The sequence below is a fragment of the Simochromis diagramma genome, unplaced genomic scaffold (assembly GCF_900408965.1).
Source record: "Simochromis diagramma unplaced genomic scaffold, fSimDia1.1 OVJJ01000749.1, whole genome shotgun sequence".
Classification (NCBI taxonomy): domain Eukaryota; kingdom Metazoa; phylum Chordata; class Actinopteri; order Cichliformes; family Cichlidae; genus Simochromis; species Simochromis diagramma.
In genome coordinates, this window is record NW_024387472.1 from 17,611 (window position 1) to 40,230 (window position 22,620).

The 22,620-nt window shown below is 46.8% G+C and overlaps 1 protein-coding gene and 1 long non-coding RNA gene across 2 annotated transcripts; both read left to right on the forward strand.

The window, feature by feature from the left end:
- The first annotated feature begins 39 nt into the window (after positions 1 to 39).
- Positions 40 to 1,174, forward strand: LOC120723584 (butyrophilin-like protein 8). The gene is made up of 3 exons (XM_040015117.1): positions 40 to 421; positions 668 to 712; positions 1,107 to 1,174. The coding sequence occupies exons 1-3, from the start codon at positions 208 to 210 to the stop codon at positions 1,172 to 1,174; spliced, it is 327 nt and encodes a 108-aa protein (XP_039871051.1). The 5' UTR covers positions 40 to 207.
- A 14,047-nt stretch (positions 1,175 to 15,221) lies between these two features.
- On the forward strand, positions 15,222 to 19,242 carry LOC120723583. Its single transcript, XR_005693783.1, has 3 exons — positions 15,222 to 15,706; positions 18,264 to 18,584; positions 19,168 to 19,242. It is a non-coding gene; the product is annotated as an uncharacterized LOC120723583 (long non-coding RNA).
- The last annotated feature ends 3,378 nt before the right edge of the window (positions 19,243 to 22,620 follow it).

Here is a 22,620-nt window from a genome sequence, read left to right on the forward strand (position 1 = left end):
TTTTAAGTGCAGAACAAGAGTCACATGATGCTGCTCTGAACACCAATCACAATTTGTACAGCTCATGTTGTGTTTGTTGTCCTCTCAGTGTGTCAGGTGGAGGTGGAGGAGGGGGCGGAGTCTGTCCAGCTGCCCTTCAAAACCACACAAAACCTGCCTGAAGATGTTAGAGTGGAGTGGGGACGTGAAGAACCTGAACCATCAATTATGGTCCACCTGTATGAGAACGGCTCTGACCAGCCTGAAGAACAGCACCAGGTTTACAGAGACCGAACGAAGATGAATGAAGACCTGCTGAAAACTGGAGACCTCAGTCTGACCCTGAAACACCCCACAGAGAGAGACAGTGGGAGATATGAATGTGGAGTCAAACACAAGAACATCTGGATCCGAGTGAAAACAGTGCAGCTCAAAGTCAAAGGTTTGTGTGCGTGTGTGTGTGTGTGTGTGTCTTTGTGTCTGTGCGTGTGTGTGTGTGCGTGTGTGTGTGTGTGTGCGTGTGTGTGTGTCTTTGTGTCTGTGCGTGTGTGTGTGTGTGTGTGTGTGTGTGTGTGTGCGTGTGTGTGTGTCTTTGTGTCTGTGCGTGTGTGTGTGTGTGTGTGTGTGTGTGTGTTTGTGTGTGTGTGTGTGTGTGTGTGTCTCTGACTGTCTTGTGTCTCCTCTGCAGGGAGAGTTCAGGTCCAGGATCAAACAGGGGACATCAGGAACAGAAGCAGCTCCATTGATCCGACTCCTCTGATGGCTGATCAATCAGTTTGATCTGTGTGTTCTTTGATTATTGATCAGTGATGTCAGAGTGGAGTCAGTGTGATGTTGTTGTTGTGTGTTTGAGACTTTTAGTGTCCATGAAGGTCTCTGCTGCCGTAGATCCTCTGAACTGTGACAGAGGTCTCACTCTGGAGGAAACTCTCAGCACTTTCCAGCAGCTCCTCCATCATGGAGGACGTTCCCTCACTGTAACAGGTGGAGGAGAGAGGAGAGGAAGCACAGGTGGATCCTCTGAGGAAGAGGAGCGTTCCTACAAACACATGATCACATGACCAGAGGACAAGCATGTGCAGAAACATATTAAAGTCAGCCTGTAAACACGTTTGTGTAAATTCTAGTCGTGTTTTTCTGTCACATTCAAATAAAAGCAGAGAAAGCAGAACAAATGCTGAAGCTGTCTGTGTGAAATAAAGGAGTTACAGTACTCTCACACACACACACACACACACACTCACACACACACACACACACTCACACACACACACACACACACACACACACACACACACACACATCTGTCTCCAGCAGCTGTCTGAGCTGCAGTCTGTATTGTGTGTGTAATATCTTCATGTTTCTAATATTACAGTTTTATCTTCAGGTGTAAAATCAGCTGCTCTGCTGTCTTCTCTCCTGATCCTGTGTGATTGATTCGATCCTGCAAACGCCACAAATTTCATTCCAGCTTTGATTTGAAAGCCAGCGAGTAAAAGGATCAGCGATAGTTTTCAGAGCGATGCCAAAGCTTGGGTTCCTCTCCTACAGCAGCTTTTCTTTCTTTCTCTCCCTGTGAAATACAGCAGCTGGACCTTTAGCTGCAACACACTGTGAGACAAACTGCACACAAACAGTTTGTGTGTTTGCTGATGTTTGTTGAGCTGATAGAAACGCTGCATTTGAAATTAGCTGACACTTCAAAAACGTTCCTCCCTTTATGCTCGCTGCTCTTCAGCAGGGCTAGCTAGATGCTAAAGTAGCGCTAACACAACTTACCTGCAGTCGTTCAGCTGTCGTCCCAAAAACATATCAAATAAAAAGAAGGAAAAAAAAGAAGCTTTTCCGTCAGGGAGGCGGTGTCCTTCTCACCTTCACACATGAGATTAGAAAGAGAGAGAGTTCAGATCACAGTGCAGATATGAATGAATGAATCCGTGCTCGTCCTCACGGCTCCTGCATGCTTTTAAAAAAGTGTGTGTTCAGCTCTGATCTCCAATCTGTTCTTTTCTCTCTTTGTTTCCTGGGTTCATGATCATCATCACACCGTCTGAGGCTCCTAAATATCCACGTTTGCTTGTTTCACTTTCACACTCTGGGAGTCAAAGATGTTTCAGCTCCAAACTCACTGAGAGCTCCTCGTGCCCACCACGTGACCACAAACATCTTTGTGCTCACGTGCTGCTCGTGTCTGAGACGCTTTAGTTTGAAGGAGACAAACTGCAGACGCAGCATTTCCTGTTCCTGAGTGTAAACCTGAGCATTTGAAATGAGCTCCACAGGGAAGCTGTAGGTGACAGAGATGCTCACAGACTCACTGACGTTACAGTCTGTCAGCATCACGCAGTATCACAGACACACGGGAAGATTTAGTGCAAGTGCTGAGAGACACACAGCAGACATGTTGACTGGAAACATGTCAGACTGAAATAAAGCAGAAGCACATGTTAGCACATGCTAATATGATGTGGACGTGTTTAGTGTGGGAGCAGGACTCACCTGAGACACACCTGTGTGGATGCTGCTGCTTCCTGCTCTGCTCTTTCTGCTGATTCAGCTTCTTCATCACGTCTGAGGCTCTGTCACAGTTTGTTTGTTAACATCATCATGGACGGCGATTTAGCTGAAAACATCGGAAGATCCGTTTTGTCGGCCATCCAAAGGTTTAGCAGCTGCAGTCTCCACTTCACAATCGCTGCAGCAACATGTCTTCTTGCCTACGAGCATGTCCAGCAAAATCGCTGGACATGCTCGTAGGCAAGAATTGTTATATATTTGATTATTGTCATTTGTATTGAGAAACATATAATTTTTGTTTTCATTTATATAAACATAATCATTTATGTTTATATAAATGATTATATGACTTTTATATAAACATATAATCATTTATATATAAATGATTATATAGTTGATGCATATTGAAAGAATGTCTCATCCTAGGAGGTCTGGAACAACTCTGTGTAGCATGAAGAGGGGAGTGCGTTCACTCCTCTGTTCTGGCATAGATCACACACCTCCTAGGGGCTTGGGAAAGGTCGTATCTCCTCTTTCTGATATATAGCAAACACACGTATATCTGGTTAAGTATTAGAGCCCTTTGTTTAGATGGACCGCCAGACTCCCAGCACCAGCTTTTTTAGGGAGTCTTCACAGGCTCACACACACACACACACACACACAGACTGGTACCTTTGTTCACGTGTATGCCTGGGTATGATGTCATACGTTAATGAACCTATGCATATTCATGTAACCTCAATAAAGAACATTGTTGCGAAGGAGCAGACGAGAGCAGCTGAAGGCTCGGGCCTCCCTCGTATACGAGTAACACAAAGAGCTCTGGTGACTTGTGTCTTGCTTTGCTGTGCAGTAGAATTGTCTTGAACGTTCCAGCAAATAGGTTTATACTACAAACCTACCACTGAGTTTACACGGTGGCCACATACAGCCCACTTTGATCTGAAGTGGGTGGGACCAGTGAAACTTCCTGTCAGTGTAAAGAAGTCACATATTTAACTGTTTCTCTACAGGATGAAGAAGAAGCTGCTGTGACAGAGAAAGAAATCTGTCAGCACGACTCTTTAAACTGGAAGAAATCAAACGACAGCAAAAGCTCTGACAGCTCGTCGCCCACTCTGTCCAGTTTGAACTGTAGTCGTACAAAAATGAAGATTTCGATAGTAGAAAGTGAAAAACAGAAACTTTCTGTCATTTATTGTTTGTTGCTTCATGACTTTGTGTTGTGTGAATGTTCATCAGGTTTTATCTGCAGGGAAAAACATGAAAATACTGTTAAAAGTCCAAAATGTCTGCTTGTGCTCAAACAAGTTCAGAATCGTATCATAATCATTGGTTACAATTATAAACGGCTGTAAGCTGCTTTGTTTGATTGTCACGGCGGGTTGCGCCGATGTGTGAGGAAGCAGGACCCAAAAGCAGATGATGGACGAGGAGTTGTAAGTTGTAACAGAAAAGTGATCCTTTATTAATGACGGCAGGGGAAAACCAGGAAACCAAAGCAAACTGACAAAAACACTAAGAAACAAAAACACTAAGAGGTACTGAGACCAAAAAACTATAACTATAACTGTGGTGGAAAATAACAGGCAAAGACTATGACTAAGACTACCATAGAATAACGGACGAAAACCATGACTGTGACTGAGGTCAAATAAACAGAACCAGGCTAGAACTAGGGCAGAATAAACAGACGACCCGACAATGGCATGCAGAAAACAAAGGGCTTAAATACAGACATGAGGTGAATCAGGGGAAGTGGAAACATATGGGGAAACAGCTGACAGCCATAAACCTAATGACAGGACCAGGAGAGAAAAGCTAAATACAATTAACAGAGAACACATGACATTGTCAGAATAAAACAGGAAATACTAAAACTAAACATGACAACACAACTTAACAGACCTAATACGTGATGAATAAATACCAAACCCCAAAACATAGAAAACCCAGGAACAATAACCAATAACTGCCTAAACTAAAGGCAAAATAGGAAATAACACAAAAACTAATAACATATCAAAAAATACAAAGAAAAACTCAGAGTGCTGGGTCGGAGACCCAGCCTGTGACAGAGCCCCCCCCTTAAGGGCGGATTCCAGACGCCCGAAAACACCCAGAAAACAAACACAAAACCACAACAACCCACCCAGGGCGGGCGGAGGGGGACCAGGAAGGAGGGCCGGAAACAAAACCAAAAACAAAGCACCGGAAGCACACAGGCCAAAAACAACAAGGGTACAAGAGTCCGAGACCCAGCTTCAGGAGGGCGACCATGAACCCGGCAGAACAGGAGCGAAAGGCGAAGCGGTTCAGGCGGCCGCCCTGGAGGTCGACAGCAAAACAAAAGAAAGGACAAAAGTTCGGGAGGCCGACCAGGAGGCCAACGGACCAGCAGTCCAAAATCCATGAGTTCCGGGGGCCGACCCGGAGGCCGAGAGCACAGCAGGTCAAAGGTCAAAGGTCCAGGGGGCCGACCCGGAGGTCGAGAGCACAGCAGGTCACAGTTCATCAGTTCAGGCGGCCGACCCCGATGGCAACGAAGGCCAGCTGACGGCCCGGAAAGCGGCTGGCGATACCGAGGGGCAAAACGTGGCATGGGCGGCGGTAACACAGCCGCGGGACCAGGCGAGGCCGACACAAAAACAGAGGCCAAAGCCGGACCAGGCGAGGGCGAAGCAGAAGCCAAGGCCGAAGCCGGACCTGGAGGCGAAGCAGGAACAGAGGCCGAAGCCGGACCCGACGACGGCGAACCAGGCGAAGCAGAAGCTGAGGCCGAAGCCGGACCAGGCGAAGCACAGGCAGAAGCCGGACCAGACGAGGCAGAAGCAGAGGCCGAAGCCGGACCAGGCGAGGGCGAAGCAGAAGCCAAGGCCGAAGCCGGAGGCGAAGCAGGAACAGAGGCCGAAGCCGGACCCGACGACGGCGGTCCAGGCGAAGCAGAAGCTGAGGCCGAAGCCGGACCAGACGAGGCTGAAGACACGGAGGCTGGACCAGACGAGGCTGAAGACACGGAGGCTGGAGCTGCAGCAGGCGAAGCACAGGCTGGAGCTGCAGCAGGCGAAGCACAGGCAAAAGCTGGAACAGGCGAAACAGAAGCTGAGCCAGGTGACAGTGAGGCAGCCGTAGGTGGTGGCTGAACGGGCCCCTCGGACCCTCCAGCGGAGACGGGAGGCTGAACGGGCCCCTCGGACCCTCCAGCGGAGACGGGAGGCTGAACGGGCCCCTCGGACCCTCCAGCTGACGAGACATGAGGCTGGACGCGTTCACCAGACCTCTTACAGTTAACAGTCCAGAAGCAAACAGGTGTCAGATGTCCTGAGGCACAGACCAGCTCATTCACTTCAAGACTCATGTAGGCTGACATAACAGGCTCTAAAACAGAAAGTCCTGCTTCTATGTTCCTCCCTTCAGTCTCGAGCAATGACAGAGCTTGACGGCCCGGATAAGCCGGGTCAGCCACAGGGAAAACTAGGACTACAACATTCCCCAGAAAAACACGACTTAAGCCTTCACGGATAAGCTCCTGGGCAAACATGAAATGTTCAGGAATGAATCTGGGCGATGAGAACTGACCAGCATGATAGCGGTAAGAGTTATATTGACTAGGAACCATGCGTGAGGTGGACTGTAACTCAAGGGTGTTATGTAGTGTGTATGGTGAAATGGGTACGGCTAATGCTGTGCTAGCATTCCTAGCTGAGACGGGTGATGTTACACAGTTCATGTTACCCTGATTTGACTCCATGTCGTCATCTTTAAGTACCAACGTGAGTTCATGATCAGCGTTCTCAGTGATAAGTTCATTGGGAATAGGAGCAGCATGCAAAACAGGATTACACATCATCTCACACTCAGTACTCTTAAACTTTACGTCATGACCCTCCTTTAAATAATCCTTATGTGCTAAAGAAGCACAGGGGCCTACTTTAAGTAGCTCGTTGGTGAGCGGAGCGGGCTCGGGAAGGGAGGCATTAGCCACAGGTACTTCAGTCTTTGATGGAACCCCAGGCACATTAAATGACACAGAAGGAAACACTTCCACCCCACTCCCCACACAAGCAACATCACGGCCTGTGGAACTCTCCGTCAATCCCAGTGTAGTGTCAGAGGTCCCTACACGATCACTAGGCCTGTCCAAGAGCCTCTCTGAAACAAATACACTTGGCTGTGGCTTGGTTAGCAGAGTATTACTCAGTCTGAAGTTAGCACTGGCTAATTCCGGAACAGTGGCTTTATTTTCACAAACAGAAACACACGAAACAGGGGATTCCCCGGTCAGCTTAGAGGCTGGACAGTCAAACACCCGTTCGGGTGGCGGTGACAAGAACACCGGCTGAAACTCCCCGGTGTTGGAATCCACAGTCTGAGTGGGTCTTACTCCCTGTTCGTGGAAGCCAGACGAACAGACCACACCATTCACAGTACCAGAGTCAGCCATTGCCACACTATGTGTCTCTGTTAACTTTGACCCGTGGCTTTGTAATTCTGAGTCTAGTTCATCTTCTACGGCTTCAATGGAGGCTGGTGATGACAGGTTGCATTCACTCACCTCCGGTCGTCGCGCAGCGCGACGGGCACGCGAACGCCGTTTCTTCCTGATCGCAGCGTCCGATGAACCAGGCAGGGGCGCCTCATGCGCGCCGGGGGGCGTCGCAGAGGCTGGGGAACTGGGCACTGATGGAGCGGTAGGTGAGAGTTCTTGGAAGCTCAGGGGACCCCCGAGAGCCAGGCGAGTTCCCCGGAAGACCTCTTCATAGTCAGGAGCAAGCCACGGCTTCCACCGGAGCTCTTCCTCCAGTCGAGCGCATGCCGCGCGCTGCCGCTCCCCGAGGTCGAAATCCACTGCCTCCACGGCATCCTCGCGTCGCACAGTGGAGGGCGAGACATGCCATAGCGACGAGCGACGTGAACGCCGCTTCCTTTTTGAAGTGGTGGTGGACGAAACGTGGATCTCTGTGGCGACCGGCCCCTCGTCTTCCGACCACATCCGCGCCAGATAAGAAGCGGGAGAAGAGTAGTCCGATCGAGGCGGCGAGGGCGGGCGGCCGGTCCGAGGCGGGGCGGCTGGCGGGAGCTCCTCCTCGGAGATAAGCCAGGGCTTCCAGCGTAGCTCATCCTCCCGATACGCCCGCAACACCTGCTGCTGCTCCTCCTCACCGAAGTCAACAGCCTCGGGCATCTCCGTGCAGTCAGGCGGTGGCGAAGATGCGGAAGCCGATGAAGCGGGAGCCAACGGTGTGTCGGTGGTGAGCCTCACTGTTCCGACTCTGACTGCCACTGGCTCATGAGGCAGCGATGAAGATGACTGATCGTGGGGTTGTTGTGACTGGTGGGTGCTGGGAGCCATTTCCTGACTCGACAGTTCCTGGGCCTGCAGCATCTCCTTTATCTCGGTAAAGGCAGCAACTATGGCAGGTGAGTCCGGGAGCTGGAGAAGGCGGGGATCCCTCTCCATAATAGCTTCAGCAACGTTAACCATCACCAGCTTGCTCTTCAAATCGGGCGCTGTAAAGATGCGGTCGAGGATCACTTGGATACGAGCCGTCTCCTCCAGACACTCGACGAGAGATGCATCCGCTGGGTCCATACTGGTCGGGTCGTTCTGTCACGGCGGGTTGCGCCGATGTGTGAGGAAGCAGGACCCAAAAGCAGATGATGGACGAGGAGTTGTAAGTTGTAACAGAAAAGTGATCCTTTATTAATGACGGCAGGGGAAAACCAGGAAACCAAAGCAAACTGACAAAAACACTAAGAAACAAAAACACTAAGAGGTACTGAGACCAAAAAACTATAACTATAACTGTGGTGGAAAATAACAGGCAAAGACTATGACTAAGACTACCATAGAATAACGGACGAAAACCATGACTGTGACTGAGGTCAAATAAACAGAACCAGGCTAGAACTAGGGCAGAATAAACAGACGACCCGACAATGGCATGCAGAAAACAAAGGGCTTAAATACAGACATGAGGTGAATCAGGGGAAGTGGAAACATATGGGGAAACAGCTGACAACCATAAACCTAATGACAGGACCAGGAGAGAAAAGCTAAATACAATTAACAGAGAACACATGACATTGTCAGAATAAAACAGGAAATACTAAAACTAAACATGACAACACAACTTAACAGACCTAATACGTGATGAATAAATACCAAACCCCAAAACATAGAAAACCCAGGAACAATAACCAATAACTGCCTAAACTAAAGGCAAAATAGGAAATAACACAAAAACTAATAACATATCAAAAAATACAAAGAAAAACTCAGAGTGCTGGGTCGGAGACCCAGCCTGTGACATTGATGTCATATTCAGTACTGAACTGCAGCTTTAGTCTTTTTCAAGGAAGCTGTTTTTCTTCAGTGTTTTCATAAAAGCCTTATTTCTCTGCATTTACTGCCACCAGTGAGAACACGTGAAGTTTAAGGACAAGTGTGAAACCTTTTGGCGTCCACGGTGAAAGATGGCAGGTGTAGCAGGCCTCTAATTACTGCTAATAACAGCCATTGAATGGACTGATGATCCATAAGGTGTTTTCAGTCTCTCTGTGCTGTCGTCAGTAGACAAGTTAAGAAACAGAACATTTGAAGATAATTCCAGTAAATAACACTAAAACATGCTTTTATTATACTTGCCGTGGGCGCGTCTCTCCATGTTTGGTTATGACACCACCTCTGGACGGTGTCCTCATCAGCTCACCTGACATCTGTGCCTGACTGTGATCTGAAGCAATCAGCTTTAGTATCTGCTCATTTCAGTCATGAACAAACAACAAAGTTCACACAGAACAAACCACATCAAACATTAAATTCACTGTTTTCATCCGTTCAAAGACCAAACACTGTGGTTCATAACATTTAACTGCTCACAGTGACACCGAGTGGGAAATCCACAGTGTTAAACAGCTTCCCACATGTTTGCTCCATGTTTCTATCTGATGGAAGGCCCAACACGTCCGTCCATCTACCAGGTTTCATTTGTATTATCGTTCTTCTGGGTTCAGAGCAGCACAAGAAGGGCCCTGGACTCACTGGAGCTTTTTCATTTATGATCCTTTTTGAATCTTTCTGACAAACAGTGAAAATGTGTTTCTTTAATCTCCGTCTATATTTTCATCATGAAAACTCCACATGACTCTGAGCCCTTATGATCCCTGCACAAACTCATCTCTAACCCTCTGCTGATCTTTGCTCCATGGATTTAACTCTTCACTGAACTGGACGTCCACAGTGTTCAAATCCCTGCAAGCAGGATGAAGTCCAGCCAGCCAATCACAGGACAGGAAGTGATCAGCTGACACAGTGATTTGAAGCTGTCAGGGTGAGGCTGCTTCATGCAGGTGTGAAACTATGAGGAAGCTGAACGCCTCCTCTTTCCTCAGCAGTGATCTGTGGCAGTCTGCCATCATGTTTGGCTGCTCACACTGAATGTGACTCACTGAAAGCTGAACCATGTTTTTGATGATCACACTTTAATTTAACAGCTGAACAATGAACTTTTAGAAAGAGTCAAATCTGACAGACAAACGTTTTTTCTTCATGTTGTTGAAGTTTCACATGTTCAAATATTTCTGTTGTTTCCATGAGCAACATAAATGTTGATGTGATGTCCAAGTAAAACACAGAGTTGAGATTGATCTAAAAACGTCTGTAATCCAGATGATTCCAAACAAAGTGTAAAATAAGAGCAACATTTCATTGAAGCTGTGGCTTCATTTATCACAGTGTCACAAAGAGTTTCCTGTTTCCAGCCTGTCAGCTCTCACAGTCTTATATTGCACATGTGCTGTGAGTAATAATGTCAATAATAATAATAGAAATGAATAAATAAAGAGATAAACAGCACCAACAGGAGCCTGCAGAGAGTTTCTGCTCTTGCAAAGACAAACATGTTTGTTCCAACAGAACATTCAGATCATAATTCAGATGTGAAAAGCTGTCAGACAGGACAGCTTATATAAACACAGTGTTTAGTTTGTGAGAGCAGGTAAAGGCAAAGAACCAGGAATGAACTGTGGGGACCTGATTGGACGCTTTGGATTTCCTGATCTCACAACCACGAGTGCTGCTGCTGCGCCCTGCTGGGGCCAGTTTCCCCCCAACTGTCCCCTTGAACCACCTGGAGGTGTGAGCGCTTAATGTTAGGCGTCAGTTATTAATGTTACTGATGTTCTTCTGTGTTTTGGGAACTAATTACTAAAGTGGGCTTAACTTTATCATTGACCTGCTGGCGTTCGGTTTATTTCCACATAGTCTAGTTTGATGCACGTTCATGTCACAAGCTTCAAAACGTTTGTCACACTGGGAGTGAACTATGACCCTAAAGCTAAATGCACCTTTCACTGAACATGAGCTCACTGCACAACAATGACTGCAGATCTACACACAGACACACACAGACACACACACACAGGCTGTGTGTTGAGGTGAATAACAGGCTTTTAATTTGCTTCTTAGGAATAAAAAAGCTTCCCAAATATTTCATATGAATAAAAATGTAGAAACATCTGGAGCACAGATGTGTAAAGATGCTGTGATATTCAATCAGAGTCAAAATGAGGAAAGAGGAACAGACGGTTTCCAGATCAGCACACATGACCCTGCAGCAGAGTTCACTATAGTGCACGGTGGTTGTAGATGGACTGGAGTAAGAGCACATCTGAGATGGAAACAAGGAGCACAGGCTGTATGTAGCAGATGGATGAAGCCTCCAGTCACTCACACAGTCCCATCTTAAAGCCTCCAGCCTGGTGTTTAGAAACTGGCGAGAGGGAAGCGAGGGGACGCTGACGCAGCAGTAACGTGTGGCTACAGCATGAACATTGTTGTGTTGGAGACCAGAAACCCATCCATCTCTCAGCAGAGTGGGCTTGTTTATTTAGAGGTGCAGTTACTGCAACGCTAAGGAAACACTGCCTCCGTCTTTCACACAAAGCCTGGAGTTCCCTGCGTGAGAGCAGGCATGGATAGACCTGACTGTTGGGAACATATCCACCGACTTCTGAGCGTTGAAGTGTTGACCGGTCTGCAGGCTCAGGCAGCAGCTGACTGTTAGCCTGATGCTGCAGAGGAAGCTGTCAGCAGCTCCCACAGAGCCTGACTGACTGTGAGAGGACAGAGGGACTTCAAATCCAGCATCGCTTCAGCCTGTGAGGAACTATTCGCCGTGGTTATTTGTAGTACGATGAATCGTGTCTGCAGATCAAAGCGTGACTGTGAGATAATCACAGGCAGTGGCTGAGATACAGTATGGTGGCATTAAGTGCAGATTCCTTCAGAGCGCCATGCTTAAGCTGGACAATGTCAAATCCAATTTTTCCAGAAGGAATTCAGGAGAAATTTCTGTCCTTTAAAAAGATTTAATTTGCTGCAGCAGTTGAAATGACAAGTTCACAGCACTGGAGCGCAGTGTGACACAACAGTCTGCCTCACACCAAGGATGACCCTCATTGGGCCGTACAGCTCATGTGACAGTAACAAAGATCATTATGGCCGTCTTCTCCCAGAACCACACAGTCTGCTGTGACTCCTCCCCGTTCAGTCTGACCTCGCCTGGTTTCTGCTCCTTCTTCTGTGAGAGACAGAAAAGAAAAGCATCTCCCTCCATGGCCTCCATTAGATCCACAGTGTAGTTCAGGATATGTTGTTGGGACGTCCTGACTCAGAGACTATTCTCACCATTATTATGTTATATTAGCTCTGGCTGCTCCGTACCCAGCAGGGCGGGGCCTGTGTCAGAGGGAATGGCAGGAACGTCACTATCACGTCTGCACTCTGTGTCTTTGTGCTGCTGCTCGTCTCCCACCACCCTGCAGTTCAAAGGCTTTCTGCACGGTGCCACCTCCTTTCTGTTTACATGAGGTCGTCCATCAGCCCTTCCCCACCAGCGCTGAGCTGTATGTGTGCAGCTTCTTTTCTAAGGCGAGCAGTGCAACAACATTTCAGAATCAGCAGAGTACCATGTGCACAAACACGAGCCTGCAGGTCTGTCTGCACTCACAGCTAAATACACATGAAAGCATTTTACTGGTGGACATCACTGAAGGTTTCCTTCATGAATATAAAGAAATACTTAAAAAATAACAAACATTGAATAGAAGTGATTTGATTTCATGAGGTTTTATTTAATAAGCTGTTTTCTTTTGGAAACGAGGACCAAACAGATTTATGGAGCAGGAAGTCCAATAACGTCGGTGCTGCTCACAAGTTGTCCAGCTCACTGCATCTTCGCTTATTTCCTTATCTCTGACCTTTGACCTCAGCTTTGTCCCTGATTTCTTCTCTTTTTTGAAACAGTTTTTAGGAGGCAGTGAATTCTTTGAAGCTGATGTTTGGTGCGCCCTCACCAGCCCAGAGAGATAAGAGGAGCCGAGACTCTGTGATAAGATTCAGCGATTAAACCAAAACTTCTTGTCTTTGTTTGTTCGCTGATGTTGAGTCTGAGAAATGCCGACTCCCTGAATACTTCTGTGGTCACATGACCATCGAGGTCTGTTTCAGAAGGACACAGTGGAAACATGTGGGAGTGGGGGTCACAGAGAGATCTGGAGGGGATCTGATGGGAGCATCAGTTTGATGTTGCACGCAGGTTTATCTTCAGTATGTTTCACCTGAGCTCATATTTGAACATCTCACACTGTGAACCTTCAGCTGATAGCACAGTTTGTGTGACGGTCACGGCTCCTTGCTGTCAAGCACACTGCTGCACAAACACGTGGTCAGTGCTAATCACTGTTTTCTGCTGCCTTGTTTTTCAGGCTGTCATACTAAAGAAGACGTCCTGATCTCACACACACACACACACACACACACACACACACACACACACACACACACACACACACCTGTGATGCCTGGTTGATCACAAACACACACACACACACACACACACACACACACACACACACACACACATACACACACACACACACACACACCTGTGATGCCTGGTTGATCACAAACAGGTTTTAGGGTTAAAATAATGCCTGAAAAAATGCTGTGGTTTGGTTTATCTCTCGGTCTGTGCCAGGTGGGTGGAGCCTGTGTGATGGGGGACGTTTCAGATGCAGCGGAGCATTTTAAAGTGAAGGTTTAGAGGTTTCTCTGGAAGCTTCATGGGAGCCCAAATACCTCAGTTTATCCTGGCAGTGATGTTTTGTCTTGTTTTTGTTTGTTTAGCATTTATAAGGTTCCTGTTTCTGGTTTCCTGATGTCCTGATGCACAGCCAACATCCACAGAATGTGTCAGTTCATTGAACAATGCTTACGCTGCACAACAGGCTGTTCAGTTATAATCATACAGTCTCCATCAAAGGTGTGCACATGATCCAGTTAGTTTATAGGTCACACAGCCTGGTGTTTCTATTCATTTGTCCTTTCACATCACAGGAGAAAAACAGCAGCTGGTGTGATGCATCCAGATGAGGGTCCATCAGAGTTGAACTCGACAGCATCATTAACAGCACGAGCGTTACACTAAATCACATCAATCTGAGGCGTCTTCAAAACCCAAACTGTGCAAACTCACTTTTATTATTTATTAATTATTATTTTAACTACCTGCAGTTACACGAAGCTCCAACAGCTCAGTCTGTACTTACACTAATGAGGGGCGCCCCACAAAAACTCTGAGGCAACGACTGATAACCAATCAGAGAGCAGCAGAAAGCAGGTCTAACACCTTAATAACTACACACACAGACACAGTGTGTCCTTCCAGAAGCCCTGCTGGCCTCTGTACTGGCAGATTACTTTATTCTCTGTATTGATCACAGTTTTTAACCAAATCAATTTAATACTAGTAACATCACTTTGTTACTTATGTTAGCTTCACAAGTGGACCTTATGTGCTATCACACACACACACACACACACACACACACACACACACACACACACACAGTGGGGCCAGTTTTTAAGAGCAGCTGTGTCATTTATCATCAACAGTCCTGCATGTATGTGCCCAAGTGTTGTATTGAAGCAACCAAGTGATGAATCACTGTTTTCCACTTTGTTGTTTTGCAAACTGTTTTTTTGTTGCATTGTTGATTTGTTTTCACTGAAGCAGCTAATAAAGCACAATGGAAAACAATTTTGCCTTTCTTGTAAGACTCTATAAGAGAATGAAACAATGATGCCAGTTATAAATAAAGACAATAAAGTGAATGAATTATGAAACTCATTTTATTTCTATTATATCTGAAAATGTTGTGTAACACTAACAACCTAAAACAACAAATAGATGCGTTGGCCTGTACAGGAGATAAAGAAAAATTAACAACAGCTGTGAAATGGAAGAGTTCAAACCACCAAAGGAAACTGGAGCTGGGCTTGTTGCAGGATCTGAAGTTACTAAACACTTCGTGAGTGTGTGCACTAAAACTTAGGACCATATAATTATAAATATGTGCGTGACGAAAGCTGGGCAGCACGCTAACGTCCTTACTCGTATGGGTCTAACCCAGGGGTGGGCAATCTCAGTCCACGAGGGCCGGTGTCCCTGCAGGTTTTAGATGCGTCCTTGAACCAACACAGCTGATTCAAATGGCTAAATTAGCTCCTGAACATGTCCTGCAGTTCTCCAGAGGCCTGGTAACGAACTAATCATGTGATTCAGGTGTGTTGACCCAAGGTGAGGTCTAAACCCTGCAGGACACCGGCCCTCGTGGACTGGAATCGCCCACCCCTGGTCTAACCCTTTCACTCCTTTGGTTTATTTCCTCGGACTTGTGTTGTTGCCTTTTCGTCAAGTCTGTCTTTGCACCTGCTGTGTTCTCCATCGTTTGGTACATGACTGTTTTCAGACTGAAGCTGATCAGACCATCACAGAGAGCCTGTGGGGGACCGCTGACCTCTCAGCTTTGTGAAACACAGACGTTTTCTTCAAACACTCACAGCAGTCAGAGTCAGTTTAGTATTTTAATGTGTTTCAGTTACACTTTGGTCAGGTTCAGGCAGCAGAACTACTCGGCTAGATTTAGGTTAGTTTAATAACGTTTGGGGTTAAAGTCGACTCTTCCTCAGGTCAGATCTATGAGTTAGTGCAGTTTGTTCTTTAGTATAAACCATAAAGACACATGTGTCACATGTCCAACCTCCTTAAAGGACAGCCTCTCCCATCTGTGGACCCTCAGTGCTGCCGGACTCATCTCATGCTGAACCCACCCACTCTGTGTCAGTCACGGTCCTGGGTCGGTGAGTGTTAGTTTATTTTGATGTTTATTGTTTGTTTAGGTTCATTAAGTTATCCAAGCTCGTTCGTTATTATATTACCCTTGTGTTAAGCCTCCCTTGCCCTTCATGTGTTTATGTGTGTGTGTCTTATGTTGCCAAGTTCATGTTGTCGTTCCTGTCATCTTCCCTGTACTCAGTCTGCCTGGTTCGTGCGTCTACCTGTCATGCTTCATGTCTATGTGGTTATGTTAATGTGGCAGGATGAATGTTATCCCTCGGTCCAACCCACTTTCAGCCTGGCCCATTAGGGGGCGCTGGTATAAATAGTGGCCATTTGAGTGTCTCTGCATCGCTTGCCTGTGATCTCCTTTTTGGTCACCTGACTTCCTCTCGGTGTGGTAGAGATCATTTGTGGGTTACTCCTCTGAAGTCTCCATCGCGGCTGGTCGTAGCTATAGAAGCCTCCTGAGCTATTCTGCTTACGTTCTATGACACGGCTTACTTGGTACGTAATCAACTTTTGTTACGCTCTCTGCCTTCTATTGTTCTTTTATAGTAATTATTTATTATGTTTCGCAGGAAGTGTGGGCCTTAGTTTTGCGCCAAGCTACGCGAACTGAAGTGCTGCTGTTTTGCCTTGCTGTGCTTTTGCCGTCTGTTCCCGTTGTGAGATTTTTCCCCGCTGCTGTCAGCTTTTACAGTGGACGTCGGCGTGGACAACGGCTATATGCATGCCGGTTACCGGAGTCAGCTGGCGTGCATATTGATTGACTGTTAACTTGTCGTCGTGTGACGGCAAGTTGGAGCAGTACGGCGATTCCGTTTGCTCCAGATTTTAGAGTTTTATCCAGATTGTATGTTGTTTTATTGCTTTTGATTTGTAGTTTGGATTTTTGTTACACCACTGGTGGGAGGCCCTTTTTCTAGCTGTAGATCACCAGTGTGGTCTTGCAGTTGGGTTATCCCCCGGTGCTACACATTAGTTTGTTGTAATATATTAAAATTTTCTTTGTTTCTTTTATTCAGATGCGGAGTGCCGACGTGGAGGAGACTAGGGTGCCTTGGTGGTGGGATCCCTTGAGTGTACACACCTGCCTTGTTTAGTTTATTAGTGTGAGTGTGTGATAGTGTGCTGCACTTGTGTTTTGGGTGTGTTTTCTTTCTTTAGTTTGTGTGTGGCATCCCTGCCCCTCCACTGGTAAGCCTCATCTCTGAATACCTTTTTTAAGCATATTTGTACTTGAATATTTATGATTGTGCTCTTATTCTGTGTTTTAAATAATGATCAATAAATTGTCAATTTGTTTATTGTTGAACCTCGTCTCTGGATTGGGTATAGCGAACCTAAGTGCCTTTCTGGTGATTTAGTGTTACTTTCAGTATTCTCTGGGTGAAATTCCCAGGGTGGCGTTGTCCTTTTTAAAACTGCAAAGAGTATTTACTTTATTTCTACCTCGTCTCGCCACATTAAGTTCATGTCTTGTTTTATCTCCATGTCTATGTCTGTTTCCTGTTTTATTTTGAAGAGTCTGGTGTTCTTTGTTCATTGCAGTTAGTGTTACTCTCCCCTGTACGGTCATTGTGTCTCATTCTAGTCAGCTGTGTTCTCGTGTGTCTCCACTTCTCCTGATCACCTCATGTGTGTGTTTAAGTCCTCTGTTTTCTATGTTTCGTTGTCAGGTCATCTGTTTGCGTCCCCATAGTGTTACGTCATAGTTTACTCAGTGTTCATGCTTTGTTGTAGTATTTTCACTTCTTAGTCCTTTAGTTTTCTGAGTGTTCACAGTTTCCTTAGTTTTCATAGCTTCATGCTGTTTCATGTGCCAACATCCAAATAAAGGATCGTCTTCTGTTCAGTCAGCAACTCCAGAAGTGTCTGCTTCTGGGTCCTGTAAACTAAACTTATCGGCGCACCCCGCCGTGACAGTGTCATCAGTGGATTCACTGTTTCTCAGGTTTCATTAAAGGTTTTTCTACGTTCTTGTTCCTGTCAGAGCGTCACATGAGTCATTAAACATCAGTGATCAGGATCAAACATGGAACATGTACAGGAGACACGTCAGTCTGTGTGGACCTTCTGATGTCATCACTGTGTTTACTTTGTTGTCTTATGGTTGGGATTCAGAAATGTTCACTGCCATCGTGTGTGTGTGTGTGTGTGTGTGTGTGTGTGTGTTACTAAAGTGTTTGTTTGAAACAGATTCTTGTGTGTGTAGTTTGTGGGGTGACGACTGTAACACTGTCAGGTTCACTCACTGAGAGAAGAGCAGTGACTGGAACAATCTGAGCTCATATTGTGAACAGAAGAAGAGAGAGCTGTGCCAACTGGAGCTCAGAAACATTAAGATTCATTAAACATTATGAAGAGAAGTAAACCAGTTAAACTTAAAAGTCTGAATGATTAAGTTAAGTGTTTGCTCGTAGGGGGTCATCGACCTCATGTTTGTCACTGTGGGAACTTTGTGTCGACTAAATGCAACTTAAAGCTCGACGGCTGCCCAAATGTTTTAAAGAAGTTGATACATTCAAAAAGCTGTGACACTTGTTGCTCAACATTTTCTAATTTTTGTTTTCAAAGCTTCTTCTGGTATGAGACTGACACGCCAGTGGGAGGAGTCAGCAAGACGACCCGCTCTACCTGCTGAGCCACAGGTGGAGTCATCAGGGTGGAGTCGTTTCAGTAAGGACAGATCAATAGAAAGAATGAAGACGAGTTATTGATGAGCAGAATATAGACAGATGTTTGGTGGTTGGACTCCGATGGCCCGTCTCAGCAGAACTGAACCCAGCTGTGACGAGGATTAGAGCAGGACCCCAAAGAGAGAAAGTGATGTCACCACAGCAGAGTTCTGGTCTACAGGGAGAAGAACATGAGCGTTGAAGCTGATGCATGGCACGGGTTGTTATGTGAAGGCTGTGTGCAGGCAGGAATGGTGGACCCAAAGTGCAGACGCTCGGAGGCACAATGTAAACTCAAAACCGCTTTAATGCTGAACTCAAAAAGGTAACAAAACTGAGACTCCAAATAAACTCAGGCGAGCAGACAGAACACACAGCATAGAAAACAGTAGATCACGACCCGGACACAGAAACACAGGGCTCAAATACACAGAGGGAGCAACCAGGGAATGGGTAACAGGAGGGAAACACAGCTGGGGCAAATCAGGCCTAACGAGACAAAGGAAGCAAAACCAGACGCATTTACATGAGACACGGACTTTCAAAGTAAAACAGGAAACATAACACAGACTGAACGTACAGACAGACTCACAGGCAGGCACTACAACAGAGGGAACAGAGACGTGGGACCAGGACAGACACTGACTGGACACGGGGATATAGCCGACAGGGGAGACAGCAACTAAGGATTACACAGAGACAAACCATAAGAAAGAACTCTAACAAAGAAACAAAGAATAGAAAAGATAAATAATATAATAAACTCAAACCTCTGGGTCAACGACCCAGGCATCCTAACACAGGTAAGGCATAGCAAGCATGAGCACAGAGAAGGGTGAGAAACTGAAGAAGGGTCTGGAAGAGCCCGACCAGGTCCATCATCCATCATCATCACCAATCACATGGTGATTGGTGATGATGGAGGAGCAGACAGTCCCTGGATCAGTTGCAGCTGTCCGGTTGGAGATGTCTGAGGGTCTGGGTGAGCGCCACAGATGTTGGTGTGATGTTTGATCTGCTCTACACTCTCAGCTCTGAACATCCAGAGAACTGCGGGTACATTTAAGGCCGTCCACAGAGGTTTGTTGGACTTGGAGAAACGTGCTGAGAACCAAAGTGTTCCACAGTGTGGACACCAAGCAGGGAGTGAACAGGCTCAGGCAGCAGCAGTGCTGATATATGCCTGGCCTCCATTCATCTCATTAAAGCTGCTGAGCCTCCAAACAACAACATTCACACATGTGAGCCTCACAAATATCACCGACAACCAAAAGTCCCATTTTTATATTGCTGTCAGCATTATTCCATCATGAAGCAACGATAGAAACACATCTTCATTTCATCTCTGTTGGAGCTTCTTGTTCAGTGAAAGGACAAAAAGCTGCCAGTAAATCAGATTCACTCTGCTGCACTGAAACACTGTGGACACAGTCTGGAGACACGCAGACTTTAAACTTTATTTGCATGATGTGAAAAGAAACCACATCATAAATGTGATCATGTGGGACTTTAGAAACAGAGGATCGCCGTGATCAGAGAACCCGGCCTCGTTAATAACCTGTACTGATCTTTCTGTAGTTTTAAAGTCCGGCCCCACAGCTCCACACAGCCACACATGTGAGGAAGTAGAGCAGCAAATGATCTGCAGGCCTTATAGCTTAATACATCCTCTGTTTGATACTCACTCAATAACCACTTTGATGTTTCCATGGTAACCTGTGATCAATCACAGCAGCTGAAACAAATAAACTCTTTCAGTTTGAATGTTTCACATTTTCCTTCAGTTTCTTTTTGATGTATAAAAATCATAAATGTGGTTTTCTTCATATTAAGGGACAGTTTGTTAACATCAGAGCACATTTTAAGGACTTCCAGCTTCCTTCAACAGCAACAACACATCCTGTAAATGTATCACACAACTAAATCAGTTTGGATCATCTGCAGAAATAACACATGTGAACAAACCAGCAACATCACAAACATCATGAATATGAAGTGGAAAGAGCTGTGGAACAAACAGCAAACAGAGAAAATAAGAAAAAAGGCTCTTGGAAAGTTGAACATCAGCTAAAAACCTAATATGTTTCTCAGGGTCTGATTGGAGCCAAATCAGAGTTAAAATGAGGGAATCAAAATCAATGGGGACCTCACCGAATCATTTATACTGGAACGAGGGACACGACAGGGCCAATCAGATCACTGCTCCATCCTGCTCCTGCCCGCCTACAGGCAGAAGCTGAAACAGGAAGCTCCAACCCGGAGGGCGGTGCATTGTTGGACGGACCAATCGGAGTCTGCGCTGCGGGACTGTTTTGATCACGCGGACTGGGAAATGTTTCACGTGGCTGCTAGGGACATTGATGAATACACAGACTCAGTCTGTGGATTTATCAGGAAATGCGTGGAAGATGTCGTCCCATCCAGAACAGTCAAATCCTTCCCAAATCAAAAACCCTGGATTAACGGAGATGTTCGCGCGGCACTGGCGGCACGGAACACCACCTTTGCCTCCGCGAACACATCGGACTACAAACACGCACATTACCAACTCCGGAAGACGATCAAAGCAGCCAAACGTGAGTACAGGGACAGGGTGGAGCAACAGTTTGACAACCCTCGGAGTATGTGGCAGGGACTAAACACGATCACAGACTTTAGAGGGAAAACCAGCACACCGCAGACCACGGCCTCTCTGTGTGAGGATCTAAACGTATTCTACGCTAGATTCGACGCAGCGAACACCATGAGACCGGACAGTGTGTGCACCGCGGATGACGTCAGTGCGCACACTGTGTCTGAGGAGGATGTGCGGAAGTGCTTCAGGAAGGTGAACGCACGCAAAGCTACTGGTCCGGGCGGGATTCCCGGCCGCGTCCTCAGGTCATGCGCGGCTCAGCTGGCTGGAGTGTTCACGCACATCTTCAACCTTTCCCTCTCTCTGTCTGTAGTCCCAGCCTGCTTCAAAATGGCCACCATCGTCCCTGTACCCAAATCCTCCACCATCTCCTCATTGAACGACTGGCGACCTGTAGCCCTGACCCCCATCGTAAGCAAATGCTTCGAGAAGCTAGTCAGGGACTTCATCTGCTCTGCACTACCCGACTCACTGGACCCTCTACAGTTTGCATACCGCCACAACAGGTCCACTGATGATGCCATAGCCCTGACACTACATACTGCCCTGTCACACCTGGAGAAGAGAGACACGTATGTGAGAATGCTGTTTGTAGATTACAGCTCAGCATTCAATACCATCGTTCCCTCGAAGCTGGACAGGAAACTGCAGGATCTAGGACTGAGCAGCTCCCTCTGCAGCTGGATCCTTAGCTTCCTGTCTGACAGACGCCAGGTGGTCAGACTGGGCAGCATCACCTCATCCCCCATCCACACTGAACACTGGTGCTCCACAGGGGTGTGTACTGAGCCCTCTCCTGTACTCACTCTACACCTACGACTGCACAGCCACTAACAGCTCCAACATCATTGTGAAGTTTGCGGACGACACTACAGTGGTGGGTCTTATCACCAACGTTGATGAGACAGCTTACAGGGAGGAGGTCAGCGCCCTGACCCACTGGTGTCAAGACAACCATCTCACCCTCAACGTCGCAAAGACAAAGGAATTGATAGTGGACTTCTGGAGGTGCAGAGAAGTACACACCCCCATCACCATCAACGGCGCTGCTGTGGAGAGAGTGAGCAGCTTCCGGTTCCTCGGAGTACATCTGGCTGAGGATCTTACGTGGTCAGTACACACAAACAAAACAGTGAAGAAGGCGCAGCAGCGCCTCTTCTTTCTCAGGAGACTGAAAAGATTCGGCATGAGCCCCCGCATCCTCAGGACCTTCTATCACTGTGCCATTGAGAGCATCCTCACTGGATGCATCACCACCTGGTATGGCAACAGCACCGCCTACAACTGCAAAGCTCTCCAGCGAGTAGTGCGGTGCTCTGAACGGATAATTGGAGGTGAGCTTCCCTCCCTCCAAGACATCTACAGGAAGCGCTGCCTGAGGAAAGCGGGGAGGATCATCAAGGACTCCAGTCACCCCAGCCATAAACTGTTCAGACTGCTTCCATCAGGAAGGAGGTTCTGCAGCATCCGGTCCCGTACCAGCAGACTGAGAGACAGCTTCTTCCATCAGGCCATCAGACTGCTAAACACGTCGTAGACACCTCAGCTTCACTACTGGAACTTCAACATTATGCACTCCACACTGTATATAAATGCCACTTGTTTTGCACATATTCAACTC

Coding starts and splice junctions, on each gene's coding strand:
- LOC120723584 (XM_040015117.1), top strand. CDS start 208: ATGGTCCACCTGTATGAGAACGGCTCTGACCAGCCTGAAGAACAGCAC. Junction 422..667: donor AGTGCAGCTCAAAGTCAAAG/GTTTGTGTGCGT, acceptor TCTCCTCTGCAG/GGAGAGTTCAGGTCCAGGAT. Junction 713..1,106: donor AGGGGACATCAGGAACAGAA/GCAGCTCCATTG, acceptor TGTAAATTCTAG/TCGTGTTTTTCTGTCACATT.